Source organism: Pieris napi, chromosome 19 (genome assembly GCF_905475465.1).
Source record: "Pieris napi chromosome 19, ilPieNapi1.2, whole genome shotgun sequence".
NCBI classification, from domain to species: domain Eukaryota; kingdom Metazoa; phylum Arthropoda; class Insecta; order Lepidoptera; family Pieridae; genus Pieris; species Pieris napi.
Window position 1 is genome coordinate 10,072,284 of NC_062252.1, and position 23,201 is coordinate 10,095,484.

At 32.5% G+C, this 23,201-nt stretch overlaps 1 protein-coding gene across 1 annotated transcript in view; it reads left to right on the top strand.

Annotated features, from left to right (window-relative positions):
• LOC125059361 (Down syndrome cell adhesion molecule-like protein 1) overlaps window positions 1-23,201 on the top strand; it is a 114,512-nt gene that overhangs the window by 59,961 nt on the left and 31,350 nt on the right. The window contains exons 3-5 of the mRNA XM_047663757.1: window positions 2,249-2,318; window positions 8,549-8,607; window positions 21,493-21,514. Coding sequence (XP_047519713.1) covers window positions 2,249-2,318; window positions 8,549-8,607; window positions 21,493-21,514 — 151 coding nt within the window. The remainder of the gene's footprint in view (window positions 1-2,248; window positions 2,319-8,548; window positions 8,608-21,492; window positions 21,515-23,201) is intronic.

A 23,201-nucleotide genomic window follows, 5' to 3' on the forward strand; every position in this document is an offset into this window, starting at 1 on the left:
TTACTCTTACGGTAAGGGAAATATGAGCGATTAAGAAAATATAAACCAACAAACATAAGATTTAGAGTCGAGACTTAAGTCGGAAACACACTTACGTGTCGTGGCGTGTCGTGACGCGCCAGAAGCAGATTGGTTTCATACATTTAATATGATTAGAAACATATTTGCATGTTGTGTCGTGTCGCAACACGTTATGTCTAATCATACTAAAATATGCTCTCACTCTAAATCTTATGTTTGTTTGTGTGTGTTTCCGACTTTATAAGTCCTGTATGTCGGATGATTTGACGGAAGCACCAATTTCCTACTTTATTTTATGATATATATTCAAATATTTTAATAATAATAAAAAAATTGTGGCACTCGGGGACTGCCGCGGTAAATAAAGCAACTTATGCAATTATAATTATTTATTTATGCAGTATTTTATTTTCTTTGATTTTAATTCAATCTACAACTTTACCACTCTACCAGTCTCAGACTAACACGCCTATATAGTCTGTCTCACTCTAACGCGTACCGGCTGCACCAGCTGCGCTTACGCTACGTCACCGACTCGTCAGAGAGATGTGAATACGCAGTATGCGTTCCGTCTCACTCTAACACACCTGCCCTACGTCACCAATCACGCCAAACCGATGTGAGGACGCAGTATACGTTGTGTCCCGCTCTAACGCGTATGTGTTAGGTTTATTTTCGTTTCGGGATTTCTTGGTTCGGTCAAAGCCCGCGATAAAATCTATGCAATAGCTTAAAAATGTACCATGTTTTAATATAAAGTGACGATTAAGCAGGTAATCAAAAGAGCTTAGATGAAATCTAATTACAATCTTGGGCATCTATAATAACAGAAAATTATGTCAATTGTCTCTTTCTAATAAACGCCTTAATTAACAACATATGAAGGTTGTGATTTTTTAAAGTTTAGACCGTAGAACATTTTACTATTCTTCTAGGTTCTCTATAGCCTATTTGACAGGCTTTAAAAAGCGTTATGGAGAAAAACTTGTAAATAATAATTAATTTATCAACACAACATAAATATTAACAAATATTTTGATTATTAATCTTTAGTAGCGTGACAATTAACGGTCACAGATTAAACGAAGAATGCTTGATACTCATGTTGGAATAACAATTAACGCACTAAATGCGTGCAGGCATAGTCTTATGGACTGACGTAACGCCATCTTGCACAGACAAGCGTTTTGGCGGGAAGCGTTCTGGCCAGCCTTTCAGAAACCAATAATAACAAAAAAAGTATTGTTTTTGTTTCGCCGTTTAAAAAAACCGACGGTTATTTATTATTATTGATAACTCTTTACTATTGAGGTAATATTACTAAACTATTAGTAGTTCAATTATATTTACAACAAATGAATGTACTTAAGATTTCATTTAATTCGAACGACTATATTTAATTGTTGTCAAGAATATCAAAATGGATAGAAAGTTTGTGCACAAAAGTTTCCTAATAAATACATATTATGTAGGTATGTATACTATAGTCTACTAATATTTATTATCAGTAAAAAACCTTTGTGGTTATTACGAAATAATGGCGGCAAAATGTATACCAAACGGTTCACAAAAGTAAGTGGAAAACTGGATTTTATAATGGTACCGACTATCTAGGTACTGTGTAGGCAAATAGTATTTCTAACAAAGATCAACCAGATTATAGTAGGTATTATTTTGTGCTATCTCAACACAAGGAATTTTCTTGGAATGCATGCTAACGTATGAGAAATATAATAATATCTTTAATTTAAATTAAATATGTGTCTCGACTTTAAATATGGAATACAAAATGGCTGACCACAACATTGTACGGTTCATTGCACTTTAGCGTCGGCCATGATATAATTCGACGATAAATTATAACAGTTGTTTGTGAATTATTTAATTATTTATGAATGTTCGTTAACCACATTATTTCAGTGGCTGCGTACCGATATAATCTTTATTTTAATTAAATGAAAGAGAACCGTTTTTTAATGTTTAAAAATATCATTCTCATGTATGTTTAACTCTTAATAGTATTTTTCGATAGGCGTTTTAGAAATAATTAATATAAAAGATGAAAGATAATATTATTAAGCTAATAATAACGTACCCACGCTTATATATACTTTGTAATATGATATTTTAACTCTGGGTATAAACCCGATTCAAATATAAACTTATTATTTCGTATAATAATTATATTTTTTACAATATAACATTTAAAATTTACATTTTGTTTCAGTTGCAGCCATAACCGTGATCTTCGAGGACAGATACAATGATGTCCACAACCTAATATTTAAACAATACAGGTAAAATATAGAAAATTTCTTCAAGTTATATTAATAAGTAAATGTAAAAGTATAATGTAGAGGTATTTTATTTTGTATTTAATTGTTACATGTTTCTTAGTAGGTACATGACGTAATGTAACCTATAGCTATTACTGTCTAGTCGCCTGTGGTTCTTAGAAAGACTCAGAAACGAAACTTGATGCCATTGCCTAGTGATGCCAAATACTACATAATGAAGTTTGAAGTTTGAATTTAAAGTCCCTAGGGGTTCCCCTAGAACCAAATTCAAATACCCCTAAATATCGATTAAAACCCCATTTTTTTTGTTGTGCACTCAGTTTGAGAAGTAACTAAGTAATATCCATCAAAAGTCAAGTAGTTTAAAAAAGTTTAAAATTTCAATCTTGGAGTATTATAACTTTTTGCTATTTCAGTTACAGCCACGCTTGAAGTTTTTATTTCGTTGGGTTCGAGGGTTTATATTAATGTACAGAATCGTGTGTTTTTAAAAAAATAATCTTGTATACAGTAACCTCTAAAAATAAATGTACCTCCTAAAAACTCCCCAAGATATCTTGCTTTCCCGTAAATTTGGCAACACTGACTTAGCGCTTAATGTGAAGTCGAAAACGTACTGAAAATATTTTGACACACGTCTCGCTTCTGAATCTCATCCTTAGAAAACGACATATTTTTAATAAGGAAAAAACCTATAAATATATACAAGTTATAGTTATCGAAGAGTCCTTGAATTGTTTCGTAGATAAGTTAATAAAGGTATGAGCAACACTAACATAAAAAAAATACAATATTAGGCACGAAAACAAATAACAATTTTATTTGTATGAAAAAATTTATACATAGATTTTTTCACGAAATATGTGATACACATGTTTTTACCGTTTAGTTAAAACTCGTGGCAGCTGGCCGATTCGATTTTGGTTTCATAAGATTATTTGTGACTTCCTAACATAACCAAAAAACAATACCTTACTAGCATTTCTATGCAACATAATTATATTTAGTTATATCTCTAGTTTGCTTTTGTCTAGAGAAGTAGAAATTTTAGGTTGGTGACAAGGGACTTCATTTATAAACTTTATACTCCCCTCTCTTTTTATTTAATGTTAAACGAGGAGTACATTAAAGGAGACAAAAGGACAGAATCGTCGTGAAGCGCCTCAGTAATGTTGGACAGTGAAATAAAAAAGCGCTTATCAGCTGTTTCGCTGGAAAGTCGCTGTTTTATTGCCTTTAAAGTTTTATGGTTGCGACTGTACAGTTAATGCCGGTGATACACTGAGTCTAGATATGTTGTAGTTCAGATTTTATATAAATTCTTTGTATAATTCCTAAATTTCAGCATACTAGGAAGGGTTTCCTAATATGCTGCATATTAAAATAATACCATTAAATTGATCTATATTTTTGAACAAAAACAAAACTTTTTTCTTATGTACAGTGTAACCTCTATATAACAACACTCATGGACTGTGCATATTTTGACGTTACAAAGACTTGTCGTTAAATGCAAAAGAGAAAATATATCTGTATATATTGCTCAGCAAACTTCTCCGCCGAAATAATCATATTATTCTGGCGCTGTCAGTGAAGCGATGATAGTGTAGCTTGATCCACATCTTCGATTAGGTTTCTTTACTTTATTTTTCCATATTATGGACACGCTAGAGCGACTAAAGTCTACCAACATCATTTATTTTCTAAACAAAATAATGGTGTTTACATAGAGTTTACACTGTATAGTGTATACATATTATAGGTATATTGCGAGTGGGAATTTTCAATTTTATAAGGCAAACCTCTTAGCTCCGTCTAAGAAACCTCAAATCTCAGAAAAAATCTAAAATTACGTAGCTATATTCTAATGTATACATTATGGTTATTAAATAAAAATTCCAATCTTGTGTTATTTTGTAATTAAATAAACCTGCCAAAACGTCAACTATCAATTTCTTCTTTAATATAACGTGTTTCTGGTGGCGTACCACAGGGTGGTATCCTTTTCCTCTCCTCTTTTCTCTACTTATAAATTCTACTACTTCTCAGCTTTATTCTAACTCTCATCTGTATGCTGATGACTTTCAATTTTGCAATCGATATTGCAATAAATTACCCTCTACTATATTATTAGTCCGTATTATTGATATTGACTTTTGACTTTTTTTGACTCTGTAGGTGTTTTTTAGTTTTACATACTAGTGTTGCCTGCTTTAATTCGCTTGTTAGCAATAAGGCTGCCCGTAGCCTTATAACTTATGTAAGTAAATAAATTAAATAACCTGCTATTAATAGAATTTGCAGTTAAGTCGAATTTTGTTGTCTCATTGTACCGCTAACTTTTCAATTTATGAGTTAGAGAGTGTCAAAGTAACAACATAGCTAGATGCTTTATTGCGGGTTATATTAAAAGCTAAGTTAAATTTGATTAGTCTCTGTTAACTGTTTGAACCTCTGTCAGCTAAAAGACAGTTCATATATAAACTGAAGTTCTAGACGCGTTTTATTTATAGAATTTTAGACCTTATGGTCAAGAAAATAGAGTCTTAATATTAAATCAATAGCGATTCCGACTTTAATGTTGAAGGCTCGACATGGGTGCTACGGACGTAGACCGAGCTACATGATATGGCAAACTGTTTATGCTAAAATACATTTTAAGGATTTTGTTATTAAATTTTTAATAACCTCAAAAAAATATACAATTACTAAAATATATTATTAAAATGATCCCTTTAGGCAAGGTTCCGAAGATACTGGCAGCGTTCCCCCTTAGAATAGCTAGACTAATTCTTTGTGCCAGGTAGCTACCAGCTCTTGAGTCTCCTGTGACTATTTGCTATTTTCTTAAGCCCCTGTATTATGCTAAATTGGATGTTGCTACGTAATATATCTATCTGTATTGTTTTTCTATGTATATAAATTGTTCAATCCATTTTCGCCATAACTTTCGTGCATAAATTCACGCAGACCATTACAACGGAGGAGAAAGTCCGAATTTCATATTGAATCCGACATTGTGACTTGGATTCTTGAACTGTTCACCAATTTTTACAATGATGAAATTAATTACATGTCTTCTATTTAAAAATGTTATTATATTTAAACATTATTTTTTTAAGAATCTTTTGTATATACCAGGTAAAATGTAGGCAGAGCGTGAGCTTGAAAGCAAGAAAATATTTTATTTTTTAAGAATCTTTCTTAGCCTACCAGCTAATTCTACTTTATTATTATTGAAATAGATCCCAGGAGTAATGTAGGCCAAAATCATGAGCTTGAATGGGAAAAAATATATTTTTTAAAGAATCTTTTGTATCCTACCAGGTTCCTATTTATTATTATTATGATAGAAACCAGCGCGATCACATACACATCAGGTGCGGTACCGCTTTTGAAATTTACAATTACTGTTTAGCTTATGTTTTGATTAGTTTATGTATATTAAATTTACACGCTTTAAGGAATGATTCATACATGCGCTATAATCCTTAGCATAAGAGTAGTGGTTAGCATGTTTGCAGTTACAAAGTCCTCGCGATGATTATGGCCGAAAACTAAAATACAATTTGACCTTTAAAAAAGCATCGATAGCTTTTTTTTGAAATGGGAGAATAGCATTTATTTCTTGGTTTTTTCTATTATTTCGGCGGCACTTTAAAATTTTATCTGTATTTTATTTTGTTCAAAATGGTCAAAAAAAAAGTTGTGACGTGACAACTAGGCAAATAATTGTTAATTTACTAATAGATCTAGATAGATAGATAGATATAATTTACATAAGTGGGCAGAAGAATAGCTGAGCATTTAAATTGTTCTGTTAAGAATTTTTTAATGCAATCGATCATTATGAAATACATGGAACTGTTGAAAATGTTTTTAAAAAGACTCGGCCAAGAAAAACATCTGATCCGAAAAACATCTCGTCAAGACTGATACGCCGAAGATTAGTTGAAGCTAAATTGTTTGGAAGAATCTCCCGAAAGGTACCAACACCGAGAGTAGCGATTATTATTCGCTAAAAAAGGGGTTAATTAGACTGTACGAAAATGGAAAAGTGTTATTTTCAGATGAAATAAATATAAATATGGTAAATTCCGATGGAAAGCGCTGATAGACTTTCTGTAAACAATGCTTTTAATAATAAGTTTGGGGGTGTTTTTCCGGATGTGGAGTTGGACCTAACGTTCGGGAGATTGAAGGTACAATACAAAATGTTTGTCAAATATTTCTTTAGCGAACAGCGTACGAGTATATCCGTTGGCTGCCGAGTAAATAGTTAGAATTTAAACCAGATAGAAAATCTCTGGTATATTGTTAAAACTAAAGTCTCAACTGTTACGCAACTAAATATTAATTATAACTATTGGTATAAATAAAAACGATAAGTATACAATGGGCAGCGCGGCCATGAAAATTGCCATACGCTTGCGAGTGCAATGTATTTAAAGATGTCTACATTATTTTCTTTAAGAATTTTTAATTCAATTAAAAATTCAAATTCAAAATCATTTATTCATATAGGTAACACAATGTACACTTATGAACGTCAAAAAATTAATTATTAATTGCGTCTTATTTTACATTTACTGGTAGTTATCAAATCGAGGGCGTAGATCGGAAGAAAAGAAACTCTCCGCCACTCTTTTTAATCGCCAAGTTTTTTGTTAACACAACGTTTGTAAGGAGCTGAAACCATTACACCATGTTCGACAAGACATCTTAAGTAATTAATTATAATTAAATATATTAAAAACAAAAATCTGTCCTCTATCAGCAGGAGGCATGGTGAAATAGGAACACGCACTTACATTCTCGGTCCAACACGCAATAGATTGTATACGGGTAATTCCTATTGTCTTATTAGCGTTAAGAGAAGTGTTGATATATTTTTTATTTCCGTGATAAGTTTCGAGTGACTCACTACATTTCTTTGCCAAGCATATAACAATGTTCTTTTGTAGCTAACATTCTCAATGGTGTGGGGTTTTAAAAAAGTTCTTTGAAGTATACCCCTTTTAAAACTCGCATCCATTAAGTCGTATGAACGGAAACCCGCAAGAGATACGGCGTTTCCAAACGATTGCGTACGATTAAAGCGCATTGAAGTAATTTTCACTGGAAACGGATGTAACATATATTTTTTTTTATAAGCAAGGAAGCCGTTTAAATACCGTGTAAGATTTGGGGTGAGAATGTAAAACAGAAACGAAACTATTCGTTTTTATTGTTCTGTTCAGAAAAACTGTATCCAGTTTGTGTTTCCACCACACTGGTGTAAACTTTTTTTCTGATTATGTATACAATATGCTCCCTGGTACATTCGCAATTACCTCCATCGGGACCTTAATGTAGAGGACGTCGCCATATTAATAAAAAATACTGCTGGAGCCCACGAACATAGGCTCCACCATCACGTGAATGTTGAGGCTTTTCGACTCCTTGACACCACCTTGACAAATTAATACTTATTAAAAACACTTACAACTTAAGGCGCACACTAATGTCTTGTTATTGCAATTATCAATTGCTACAATCACATGCCTTTATTCTACTCCTTATTCCTTAAATGGCTGCCGTATATGTAATTATATTGATTATAATGGATTTACTTATCCGGAGCTGGATATATTCGGTAGTGGGCTGATCAATTTTAAAGAAAGCATTGTTAAGTGCCTATCTCGTAAATAATCCGTTGTTTTGCTGGTAATTACTTTTTTCAAAAAAAATATGTTTTTATTTTATTTTTTGTAACATATTTATGTGTTAATTGTCATAGATACATTTTAGATAAAATACTGTAACATATTATGTACCAAACATATTATGTATGATGAGGTAAACTTGAAAAAATAAAATTATATACTTTATTTGAGGATAAATCTTCAAATCATGAATTATAATAAAAAAAGAAAAAATAACTAACCTTAATATTATTAAAAGGAGTCCCTTTAGGCAAGGTACCGAAGATACTGGCAGCGTTACCCCTTCGAATAGCTAGACTAAATCATTCTCCGAGGTAGCTGCCAGCTCTTCGGTCTCCTGTGATGTCGACTACTTTTTGCTATTTCCTTAAAAAATATATTTTGGAAACCTCCACCCCTTGCAAATATTCGATGAACAGTATGGATTACATAACAGATAATCTGTCAATATCTTATACAATTCAATTACTACATTCATCGGGCGAAAAGAAATTATCTGAACCTCTATAATCTCGTCTGTTTCAGGAATCTCGCATTTCCCGAGGCCGAGATTACCGATATCCCGCCTGACGGACGGCATTACGGTGAGTCACAAATGTATTACTACGAGATATTTAATCGAGGAAGACCAAAATGTGGGCAAATCAAAAACCACACAAAGTTTAGATTTATAGGAAAGAGACTCACACATTTTGTGTTTATAAATGACTAAAAACCCTCTCTCTCATTAAAAAAAGATTTTTGAAGTGAAACTTCTTTATCGGGGTTGGAAAAAAATTTAGTGTAACATTTTTGCGTTACGCGTCACATTTTTCCGTTACGCGCCATGTTGCTTTTTGAAGTCAAACTTCTTTATCGGCGTTAAAATATGACATATAGTATGTTTTTGACTTTGAAGTTTGACAACGGATTACATTTTCGACTTGAAATTTGCTAATCGCAATTTGCAGCAATTAATTTGTAAATTGTATGCTAGGCAGGGTATCAAAATTTACTGTGTTTAAAGAAATAGTTTCGGACCTCTAAACTTAAAACAAACCAATTATGGCTCTGCGTATAACAAAGGTTTTATATAAGTTTCACTTCTTACGTGTGTACACCTAGTACACGCACACATTTTTTTTATAATGAGAACCTATTTAGTATAAGAATTGCAAGTCGTTGGACAATTTTATTGATTTCTCTCTTCAATCTAGGCTCAGTATGTATGTCCTCATAAATTTATCAAATAAATATATCGGTATACCATTAATTACATACCCTTATAGTTTATAAAAATAAAACAAAAATAGCCGTTTATTTCAGATACTTTACATTTAAATACAGATTTATATCATCTCATTTCATTTTAGATATCTGTATGCCCATTTTTGGCAATAGGCCTCGAAATCCCGCCATTTCTGTCTGCACTGTACCACTCCCTGCCATGTACCTGGTTTTTATTTTTGGTGAAAGGTTTATTATATTGAAAGTTTATAGAGACCACAGATTTCCGGTTGTTATGGCTCTGACATATCTCTCTCGCTTTCATCCACTTTGATGATACTCTGCGGTTAAGGGTAGTTTTAATGGTCTCTTTAGTACCTCCTTGATTTGGTCCAGATATGTACGATAAGGCCTACGCCACCGATTTCACCATCGATGTATTAAAATTAAATTATTATGAAAATAAAATGTAATATATTCTCTTAATACAGACGTAACTTACACTGAGAAGTTTTCTTTTACGAAGTCTCATACTAAAATACATTACACAAGTAGTACGGGAAAAGCTTAAGCAAAAAAGATAGCGAAAGTTGTTAGGAAAAGTATAAGGAACATTTATAAATATGAAATGATGTTTATATTGTGGTTATGTAAGATTGTTGACAATTAGCATTATGTATTTTAATTAGGTCAACGTATTTTTGTATATTATACATATTTTACCTGAATAAGAGCAAGTCGGAGATTCAAATATGTATCTCTAGTAGTTAAAAATTATAATATAATACATGGTTAAAAAAATACACGAAAATATGACGCAACAAATTGTTACACGTATCAATTGTAATATGACATAGAAATTACAAACGAGTAAGGAAAAAATACATAAAAGCAAGGAACTAAATGTTGGCAAAATAGCAAAAATAAAAAAACTAAATATAAACTTACAAACTTAAGCCTGCTTATGAGCGATATAAACAAAATTTAATTGTAAGAAGATTGTTATAAAATATATCAATATTTTAACGTTATAGCGTTTTTGAAGGCAGTTTTTGCCACGCACCACCACTATGTGGAACCAGCTGCCCACTGAAGTATTTCCAAAATAATTTGACTTAGGGTCCTTCTAGAAAAGAGCCAATTCTTAAGATGCCGGCAACGCACTTGCTAGCCCTCTGCATTGAGAGTATCCCTTGGCGGCGGTGTGACTTAATATCAGATGAGCCTCCTGCCTGTTTATCCCATGTATATATTATCAGAGTGAGATACACTTATCATAACTTTCTATAGACTTATTTCAATAATATTCTGAACCAATGTTACATTGAGATTGGACGTATCATTCGTTTTAGTAAAGTATATAATATTATAAAGCGTGGAAGTTTATTGCCATATTATATGCGATGATAATGATTTCATCAATAAAACAAAACGTAAACAAACGCAGTATAATAAATACCAATGGTGCCACAACCTTCCGGTCCGGGCCTCAGATTTCTGTATCTGTTCCGTTTGGCACTGACCGCCTGACACACAGTGTCGAGTTTTTGGGTCTAAGGCACGATTTTTATTTCCTCAAGATGTTTTCGTTCACCGTACGACCGAGTGCTAAATGCGCACATAGTAAGTCCATTGGTGCACAGCCAAGAATCAAACCTACGACTCCAGGGATGAGAGTCGCACGTTGAAGCCAAGTGGCCAACATTGCTCAACTTCTGTATTAAACAAACACAATACTAACTTAAGGCCATGATTTACAATAAGGGTCTTTGAGATTACTTACGTAGTAAAGAAAACTAAATAATAAAATAAAATAAAAATAAAAAGCCTTTATTGTTGTTAACAAGTTTTACACTGAGTAGTCTCGTGTGCTTAAAATTAATTTACTTATGACTAAAAAACACATTTTGACTATTAACTAGAGTTTAACTAATATCGACAAACGGTAGTTCTGTTACAAGTTGTCTTCCGACAAAGGCCTCCTCTAAAGCTCTCCAGTCTTTTCTCATTTTTGCAGTGCGAATCCATGTTGAACCCGCTATTTTCTTAACGTCATCCTCCCATCTCTTAACCCGTCTTCCTCTATGTCTCTTTCCGTCTAAAGGGTACCATTCTATGATAAGTTTTGTCCATTTTTATTGCTTTTCTCTCATCATCAAAGAAAACTAAACTGTCGTGTAAATAATCCCTTACATACATATGTATGGTTAAAGTATACAAAATGTCCTTCCAAAATATAGAAAACACCAAAGTGTTTCAAGTTAAGCGAAGCAAAAACTTAGTTCATTTTCTCGTTGGTAAAGTATAAAGTTGCGAGATAAAATAGGTTTTTAAAAATTCCAAAAGTTTGTCTTGTGCCAGTACATTTCGCTTCTTGCGTTTCGTTGAGACAATTGTACTTATTTTTACAACTACTTGGTAGCCACTTGGACTTTGGTCACGTTTTAAAATAATTAGTATATAATATAAATTATATATGATACAGGCTTTCAAAACCGTCATAATAAATAGAGGTCGCGCTCTTGCACGGTGGGCTGACGAACTTAAAGAAGTTGCTGAGGAAGATAGGAGAAAAATGGTTAAGATAGATAGAGATGGAGTTAGTTTGATACGATACTGTATAAGAGGTCCTAAAAAAATAAAATATACAATTTTAAGTGTATCTTTTGCACAGATGGATGAATGTTTAAATGAGGCTTAATTATTAGCCAGAGATGTGTGCCTCTCACAAGGTTGCGCCTTCATACTACATTGTTAATTTATTTATGCGCAAATAATATTAATACGTGAAGGAAATAACGCGAGGAAACCACTGCTAAGACCCTAAAATGTAAAGCGTGTGTGCGCAGTAGGACGATCTATTTCCCTTTATAGATACATAAATTAATTACCAAGAAAACAGACTCAATAATATTGTATTTTATTGACATAACCTTTACATATTTAAAGAAAACACTTTTTTACCGGATTGAAGTTATGTATTATTATAAATTTACAATTATTTTACATAATTTTAAATTTCAGCGACGTTTCGCGTGACGGTCACCAACTAAGCAGCAAGACCTGCTTTTTTTACACGCTATTCTTAATGGGCGGATCGATAGCCCCTATTTGCTGTCGTTAATTTCTTTTAAAATTCCTTCTCCTTATGCGACAAGACACAAAATTGTTCCATGTGCCTCGTACGAACTCGAATTACCTGCATAATTCACCAATGTTTCGGGTTTTATCTAACTCTGACACTAATTATGAGGATATGGATATTTTCCACCTCACCAAAGTAGATGTGAGAAAGAATTTGAAGACTCTGATTTTGTTTAGGTAATGATTTGAAATATTAAGTATTATTTGTTGTCTTAAATGTTAAATTTCATTTTCCTTTATATAGTTTTGTCTATTGATGTGCTTATTTGTTTTATTTGTCGTATATAATATTGTTTATCTATGTAATCTGTTTTGGCTTTATATACTGTCTAAGTGTTTGTTTTATAATACTATGTATGTTAGCTGTACTGTTAGGTTACTTATAATTAAATAAATAAATACATAACTTCAATCCGGTAAAAAAGTGTTTTCTTCAGACTCAAAAATTTGAGGCTAGTACAATGGCCTTAATTTATTAGATATAGTTCTAAGAAACCGTTTGTTATTATAAAAACTTGTAGGCTTAGCAATCGTTACATATATCTTACAGATACATAAACGAGAGAATTTACAATATATTCTAGGAACGAATACTTGATGTTTCCAATAAAGCCGAGTGGATCTGGTGGCCCTCACCTGTCAAAGTATCTGTTTCGCGTCACGTCAAAGTATATTATTCCTACTCTGTTCGCATATTATCCTATGAATGATAAATTGTACATTTCGATTCATAAATATATATATGTTACTGTAAAAGCAGTCGAACTGCAGTAAATCCTAAGATATTCCAGTAAAACCTAAGATCTACCAATTCCTAATGGTAAATGTCCCAAAAGGTTTGCGATTCGAACTCTTACCACCATTCCGTAGGTAAATCTTAGGATCTACATTAATGGCACGGTAAATGTTGAAAAACAAAAATAATTATTAAGTTAGACTAGCTTATGTAAGCATTATGTTTATATTTTGTTGTTAAATTCCAAATAGAGAACTACTGATTCAGTTAGATAGAAATGATAGAGATTGAGATATTCAGAGATATACGTTATGTGTTTTTTCAAAATAATTTAAAGAAGTTGGTATTACTTTGTACTTATTACTATCATATGATACCTTTATAATACTATGTACCTGTTTTGTCTAATTGTTCATTAAAGTAAATCATTATGAATTACTCATTATTTTATTCCTAAAACCAACATCTACCAGCTGACAGTGGTAAAACCTAGCATATACTGAAATCGGATGGTAAAAGCTCGAAAAAATCGTCGCATTTTCAGAAACACTAACATTTACCAACTCATGTCGGTAAATCCTAAGACTTACACTTAAATCTTAATATTAACCGTAGTTCGAACTTTTACTGTAACATATACACATTACACATATTGGTAGTAATACCGGCAGTGGTCAGGTGATAGAAAGAATAAAGTTATTCCAGTTATAATACTAACAAAAAAATAGTATAGAGCATCTTTTGGAAAAAAAAAAACATGCCAAGCGGGTTTGTTTTGTAAGTGAGTAGAGTTTTCTTGTAGGAATTTGCGCGTTATTCTTGGTGCATTTAATATTACTGGTCAAACAATTTGATAGATTTTTGTACACGTTATGGGATTATTCCGGTGTTGGAAAAAATAAAATGAGAGGTGTCAAGGGACACCCGGATGGAACGAAGTTCCTTTCGATTAATTTATATTTTAAATGGTATCATAACAGTATGATAGATTTTCTCGACACCAATATTATATTTCATCGTCTATTAAAGTTTTAAGAGACCAGGAATCTAGAAGAGGAAGAAGTATGATGTCCTTGTGCTACGCTGGGATTAAATAGTAAAATAACCTAAATATAAAATTAAGTGGCACGATTAATAATCATATTTTGTATTTCGTGGTTCAGATATTTTAATTCAGTCTCATCTGGTTCATCTCCTTGTATAAGGTGTTCTCGTTGTTATATTAGTTCACTAAGTTTTGAATTCGCAGAATTACAATGAATATTTTTTAAAGGTATGTATTGTATTTTGCAAGGAAACTAGGGACCCCACATTTATTGTACAGGGATTCTGGTGTACGTTTACCACGACTAATTTAGTTAAGAGATTCCAAAAATAATTTTAATTTCTTGTCCCTACGAAAAAGAAAAAAAAGCCAACATCACGAGGTGTTTCCAGGCGGTCACCCATCCAAGTACTGACCTCGCCCGGCGTTGCTTAACTTTGGTGATCGGACGAGAACCGGTGTATTACAATAGCAAATAACAAAAAAGTGTCGTGACAACCCCCCCCCCCCCCCCCCCTTTCATAACGCGCGATAAGGAACTTCGTTCCAATAATAGGAATAAATACTTTATTAATGGTCCATGTTCTATTAATTTATTTTAATTATGATTTTTTATTTAAGATTACCGTAAGTAATTCACAATATTAACATATTTAATAAATTTAAGAGGGCCTTACAGATACACAATCTGAGCCCAGAAGACTAAAGATCTGTTAAACTAAAATTACGATGGCAACGTTCTTATTATAAAGTTTTCATGTAAAAATATAATAATAAATCTAATGTAGTTTACAGTGCGTCCTACACTCAAAACACCATAAAATAAAATAGCAAAATTTATATTTAAGAGCTAAGCAGCTTAGTGTGCATTTTTTTAAAACTCCTAGCTACTGACAAGTTTCGACTTGAAGGGGTTTCCAGATAGCCTCAGAAATAATTAGTGTCATGTAACTTATATATATTAGACTTGTAACGAAATAGTAAATACTATTATTATTATTACATTCTTTTAATTTTTTGCGTCTGACTTCTGAGGCACAAACTAACAGTTGTGGTCTCTGGCCAGAATGACCAGCGCTGTGAAATTCCTTTTTTTTCTTTCCGTAATTTTTTGTTATTTTTCTTTTTTGAGTAACTCATATTTTTTTCCGCTATTTAAAAATAACAACGACAGCGCGTTTTATAAGTCCGTCAGCGCCATCTAGTGGTGCATTATTTGAACTGATTTAAGTCAGTTTCTTGGTAGTGTTTATTTAGGATACCATTCACTCGTTTTATTTAATACTGATTCTTGTACTTATGTTTAATTATGTTATTATTAGTATATGTATTTATATTAAAAATGAAAATCCATACTAGTAGAAGCTTTTCTTTTGTTATACTTACGGCCAGTTTTACCAAATACTAACCGTATATTCGTTGCAAATATATAAGTATATACATTATTAAACCCCTCTTGTATACGAAAATGAACCCGGTAATTTGACCCCTACAAGCACTTTGCCAAAATATGAATTTTCCGCTTAAACAAGTCATTTTAACCCAGTGTTGCTAGCACAAAATATTAATTAAGCATTTTTATCTAGCATTGTTTAAAACAATGAATTGTTTTTAAATGAGACAGCGTTGTTCAGTCTGAGTCCTAAAATTTTTGAACAATACCGCTGTTATTATGTCCCAACCTGCGTTTAATATAAAACTGGCGTCTGCCACAGTTTATTTTCCAACAGTTTCTCATTCCGAGACTACATTCCTTTCTACGCATAAAGTTAATGTCTAGACTCTATGATAATCGCCTGACATCCGCCCTAGCTGTTAACATTCCAGCCCCAGAGTTGCCTTTATGACCCGTATGAATGCCTGAATGCCATATATGAATGTTTGTCAGAACAAATAATTACTGGACAAACAATCAATATTTAAGCCTTGACTTATTTAAGCTATCGTGGAATATAGTTAAAGGGAGCCCAAATTACCTTTTTTCAGTGTGTTACAACGTGAGTTATGTAATGCTTCGTATTACATTGTTTTTTAATAGTGTTTTTATAGCACTTTAGCATACTACAATCTTCTTTATAGCGGCTTATTAAACAAGACCCGTATATCTTCATATTCTTTGACTAACGTGAACATAATAGGCGGGCAACGCACTTGCGATCCTTCTGGAAGTATGCGGAAGTATCCATGGGCGGCAGTATCACTTAACGTCAGATGAACCTCCAGCCCGTGCGCATCCTATTACATAAAAAAAAATCGTTTTTATAATTGGGAAGTATCCGACTGTTTTGATTATACTCCACAATTGCAATTTAAAGTAATGGAGGTGCACTACTTGCTTATTAATTTACTACTAAAACATGACTAAAATCTGTTGTTGTTTAATGAGACTGAATAATATAATTTTAATAAATGTGTATTTAGTGTACAAAATATTGGCTTTGGCTAACGCGTTTACTAATATAACAGTTATATAATATGTATAACCTAACGTAGGGTTTTGCGAATGTAATTAACGTTTGTGTCCGTCCTTAGGGAAAAGTCAGCATTATAAATTAATTAATTAATTAATATTAATAAATTAAAACTTTATTCATGACAGAAATATGGTTGTGACAAAATTCTCTGGCCTAGGGAGTAACTAGATTACAATTATTCCCTGGTACATGGTGTTTAAAACATTTAAAGAAAAGGTAGTCTTTGTGATACTAATAATCAAGCACAAGTAGGCATAAGTATGCCTGTGTGTGAATAGGTGTGTGCGTATGTATTTGAGAGTGTAACTGAGAGTGGTTATAAGTTAGCGCTGTCTGTGTTAGTTTGTGTAACCACTAACCAGAGTAATACCAAAATACGTAATAATGTCTGTGTAGATTCTAAATCCAATTCGGATAGCGTAATATTGACTATATCAGAATCCATAGATTGGGAGATTTTATTATATATCAAAGTAAAGTAAAGTAAAATAAAAAATCATTTAATCATATAGGTAACGCAATGTACACTTATGAACGTCAAAAAAGAAATGTATATGAAATGCTTCTAACTATACATTTATTGCCAGTTCTCAAATCAAGGGCGTAGAACGGAAGAGAATAACAGTAGGCAATAAAATCTCCGCCACTCTTTTTAAGCCTTAATTGAATTGGAAAAATTGAAAATTTAATTGAAATTAAATTTTTAATTTTCTACACAACGTTTGTAAGGAGCTGCAACCATTACACCATGTTCCACATGACATCTTAAGTAATAAATAATAATAATAATATCACACCTACTTACATTACGATTTTTGTAAAACGTCAAAGTTTTAATGATTTATTGTGCCATGCAAGCGATTTCGTCTCTCGAAGGAACGTGAAACGCTAGAATGCACGCGCTTGTGATTTTCGTGGAGGCGAAAATAAATCTATGAAATCATATCGTTTGGATATTGTTTATATTGAAATTCAATTAACGCGTTTACGGGGATTTATTAGATATTATCCATTACAATGTCAATATTATATACAAATTTACTTACTTGTTTCTAAGTAATCTTACAGCTACACATATACATATTATAAAAAATAAAAACTTGAACAATATACAAAATCATAACAGATTATATTGACAAACAAAATATACGAAACAGGAAACATAAGTCAATTAAGTACAAGAATAGATAAACGAAAGAAACCTGAAATTAAACATTAAACAAACTACTACTAAATATTTAGAAAAAAATAAAATGGCTACTACTTAAATAAAACACTATTTTGACCGGATTGAAGTTATGTATTATTATAAATTATAAATGAATAAAAGTTATGTTAATCAAAGACAATACTATGGCTACTACTGCTAAATAAAGTCAAAGTCTTCCCGCTTCCTAAAATATTTCCTCACGTTCTTTGGTAAAGTGGAAAACCTACATCATCATAAATTGTATTGTAGTTAGCTAAAACGCAATACATTGGCAAATTACGCAGATAATTCGTGTTTTTACGAGGCTGATGGAACAATTGTGAATGTTTGTCGTAAATTTTAAGTATTTATAGATTTAAAACAGGTACATTCTACGCCAGGAGTGATTCTGATTTTCTTTCCACTCATTATATCCGACAGAGTTCATTCCGATGAAATAATATTGTTTCGGGTTTTGCACGTTAATGAAAATACTATTCATTTCTAAAACACACTTCTAAATTTAAAATGCTTTCTTAAATACTTTGTTTATTTCCTAAAACGTTCTCAATAGAGCTATTGTTCGTGATTTAGTTCACCGCTGAAACCATTTCCGTTTTTCTTTTTAACTTAATTAATCGTTTTTGTTCAACTCTATCTGCCGCTTTGTTTAAGAGACTTTTTATTGCTTTTTCCGTACAAATGAGTTTCGATAAAAACTGATTGGAATGGAATAGTATATACAGTGGCGGTACAACGCCATTATGAGTTATCTAAGATTTCTGTATTAGTTCTTTTTTCTTAAGGAAGTACCTCTTTGTTTTTGGCTTTTGGCTCTTTTAAGTCTATGGCTAATTTCTTCAAAAAGTATTATTTTACACTCACTCACTCACTCCGTTGGTGTCCGAAAGGATAAACTTGCAGCGCTCCCTGTCCTGTGTCACCTCACGCCAATTGCTGGCTTTAGTGCACAGCGCTGTGGAACAGTCTGCTCCTCAGCATAATGCTGAGCCAGGGTCAATTACAACCACAGCACACACGCATTACACACTTGAAACGAACTGAAAGAGATGAGGGAAAATTTTTGTTTTGATATCTCTCATTAAATATTTTTTACTATTGTTATTACTATGTCTATGTCTGTTGATCCAGTGGTACCTAGGCCGACCTACTGGTCTCCGATCACTAGGCCGCTTATTTAAGCCTTCACCGCCTAATCTTGGCCCATGCGCTCAGACTGCCGCAGCCAACGTAGTCAACGGCATTGTATTCGTGTATAATGTTGGACTGGGCTACAAACTGTTATATTCATTTTACTACACTATATATACAAATATTTATTTATATCAATACCCATATGTTAGTTTATGAGAGCTAGAACGTGATATAGTTTTTAAAACGAAGTAGCCATGTTCGTGCTTCGTTTTCGATCAAATGCAAACGCGCAAAGCTTTAAATTGCCACCCTTTTGAACCATCTGTATTTGTATTACTGTTTTACCTATACCTATTTAGCCACAATCATTGCTACACTACTTATTTATTGATGTATTAAATAATCAACGTACCGTCATACTCCCATGTGTTGCGGAACAACTTTGCCCAACTACAAAAACTCAGACTTAGTGGAGTGCAACTCAATGCACTTCAAACTCACAACTTTAGCTTACCCTGTAATCCGCACCAGCAAGCCAATACCAACTTTAGCCCCTTCACAATAAAGTCTAATTAACGACGGACCATAATTGTTCAATTCGAAAACGGTATTTCGTTCTTCGGGAGTTTTAAAACTGCTTATGCAAATGACTCTGGTACCGTTTGATTGAAAAAGTTTTAGTATTGTTTTTTTAGTTAAGTAAACTTTGTAAAGAGTGTATAGCGAGCGAAAATAGAATTAAGCTAGTGCGAATTTTGGAATTTTCCAAACTCGACTTGAAACCGATTCAAGCCGCAAATATAAGCGCTCTGGACCTACTAGTTCAAATTGTTAAAGTGGGTGAAACCGGAAGACACAGATGGTGATACAAGGGTTAGGCTATACTGAAGACCAGGAATAACATTGTACAGTTATCCTCCTTATAACACGGCATCGATATAACACGCGATTTCAGTTCCTCTTATAACACAGATATTTCTTCTCTTCTTATAACGCGGAGTATTATTATTATTTCACACGCTATATTTCTGTACTGTGAAATTAATAATGATTTGCTTGCACATATTTCGAACATAACATAGATTTTTCGATTTAAATTCCCTGTAACGACAAAAGTTAATCGTAAAACATTTTACGCGTTATACGGGGTCGTACAAGCGCGTTTGCGAGAATACCACTTTAACGCGAAACCAATCTACCGTGTTATAAAAGGGATTACTGTACTTAGTTTCAATGCTCCATTTTGATAGGACATTTTGTAACATGATATAATTAGATAACAAATTGGCCGTCTGCATCTTGCAACAAAAGCATATCCGCTAAGGCTGTTTTGGAGAGACAGAACAATTAGTAATTATATTTTGATGTCGTAGCTCGATGCCTCGTAACAATCTAAAGAATTTAATCTAAGAGAAGTATTTTTTTTACATCTCGACCCAAAATAAATTTAAAGGACCATTACGCCCTAGTAATATATGACCAACAATGAGAACTTTCACATGGCACGGCGACCGTGCCGTGACCGCGTGTCAGCCGTCTTTATCCACTATAAGCACAGTTTTGACGCGACAACCGTCTTTATAGTATTGTATGGACTTGTATAGATGCGTTCACATGAACACGGGCACGGTACGGCATTGCGAGCGCAAATGCCATTCGACAGGCAATCATCATATCCTTATGTTCTCGAAGATCTATAAACTTTGTGTAAAAATCTCCCTTTTCCTTTCTCAAAGTATTGTACGGATCTATCCAATATATTCTCTGACGTATGTAATGAAGTCGACGCTGACGACGTCGATACAATAGGAGTAAGGCTATCTTTTTTTGTTCCATGATAAAAGACGTTGTCGTTCCCCAAAATTCTCGATAATACTGCTACTACCATAGCCGGCGACTGTGTGTAAACCGTATACATGAGAAAGCACGGTTGCACGGCACGGCGACCGCGACGTGACCGGATACATGTGAAAAGGGCCTTACAATACTAATGATTATCTTCATTCTCTTCTGTAGGTGCTGGGAACTGTTAATATGGAATAAGTTTGATCAATTTTGTAAATGGAGTTCGAAATTTTCATCATTATTTTAAATGGTCCAATCCTTAGTTCGTCTGTTTTTCCTATTCAGCTTTTCCATTTTCTACATACACTAAGGTTTAAAATCATATTGCTTTCTTTGTTTGTCAAATAATTCCTTATTATAATTGTGCTTTTAACTTTCTGAATGAACCTCCAATGTGTTAATTATATATAATTAACTATCTAAAGAATTTAAATTAAGTAACTTAATAATTTTTTACATATATATATCTATGTTTATTCCTGGAATATTACATTACAAACATTTTATTAATTGGTTCATTAAACGAGTTTCCCATTTATTTTTAATTATCATAAATTACATGTCATTAACAATGTGAAATGTAAAATTAGTATATTGCTAATATATTATTAATGGATACTGAAAGCTTCAATATCTGATAATTAAGGTTTATAAATTCATGAATTATTGTTTCAGGTATGCATCGGCAGAACGTAATGTGAGTATTGAAGATAATTTAACCTCATAAAATAGTGACCAACATGTACTCTGCAACTTCCAACAGCAATTACGATGTTTTGTTTGAAATTACAATTTAGTTAATTTATTTATAAGTAATTTTACAGCTACACATATACGTATATACATTATACATATTATAAAAGAAAACAGTTAGATAATATACAAAGACAACAGAAAACATAAGTCAATTAAGTATATTAATATATAAAAAAGAAATTAAATATTAATTAAACACACTAAATATTAATATTAGAAAAAAAAATTGTTACTGATACTCTTACTTCGTTTACTTAATATGCGTAGCTCATGTCGAAATCTTGCGGTACAAATTCTCATTTTTCGGCTAGGAATCGTTATTGGAAGTTACAGAGTAAGGGCTCTGAACTGTATTGAGACTGACCATAAGTGCGAGATTCTAAACCGCAGCAGTTGTTCAAACTCCCATAATAACAGCAAAAGAACCCGTTAACAGTGGTAGTCTAAGTCAATGGTTAGTTTATGGAAATTGGGACACTGCTGCTTCACGACAACGCTAGACCACACACTGCACAACAGACTGCTACCAAATTAGAGGAGATTCAATTGGAAGGTCTAAGCCATCCACCGTTCTCTCCGGACCTTGCTTTAACTGATTAACATTTATTTCGAAATTTGGATAACATCTTGCAAGGTAAAAAAGCAACTCTGATAGGGCAGTCAAAACCGCCTTCAAAGAATGTATTTATTCCCGTCGGAATGTCTTTTTAGTAAAAGGATTAAAAAACTACATATAAGTCGTCAAAAGTGCATAGATAGCAATGGTACATTCTTTGATTAATTAAATATATATAATTTTGTTCCTCCCATACAAAACGTCAATTTCATATTTTTGTCCTACCTCCTATATCAAAGCTGGATTTAAAAGTCCTTATAAATAATTGTTAAAATCAGTTATCGCATAAGTACAACAAAACGGCGTTCATTGTTTATTTTAATGGCAACTCAAGTTTTTAAAAGTAAATATATGTTCACTTTAAACTTTTACATTAAAACTCGACAATTATTTGAGTTAAACAAGCGACGGTCAATAACAAAAAGAGAAACAACGCACTGGCGACCGTCCAAACCAAAGTAAAATAAAACAATGTAATTACATACACACACAGTTAGTTTTAACTATGCATAAATTTAGGCAGATTAATGAAATTAGCTGTGCGTGGCTGTGCATAATCTACCTAATAAATTTATGACTTTACGATCTCTCCGTTTAGGTCTAGTTTTACGTGTAATAAAATTAGATATTAAAAACCTTCCTGTATAAAATGTATGATGATTTTTAATAATTAAAGGTTGTTGTATATCAGAGAAAAACATATAAGGAGTTGAGGAGGAGAGAGGAGGAGGAGGAATTAAATAATAATAATTATTATTATTTGAAGGTTTTCTTAGTACTCAACCTTTATTTATAGTTTATTTTTATAGGAAAATAATACTAAATTACTAAGTTCATGGACGCTTTGAAAAAAAAAAATAATAAATAAAGGTTAGTTGTATGTAGAAGACATTCAATATGTATATATTCAATAATCACAAATATAACATAGTAATAATAATAGTTAAATATTTATATAAAATAAAAGAATCTACACCAAAGGGAACAAAATCAAAGTTGGAGAAAAGGCTCA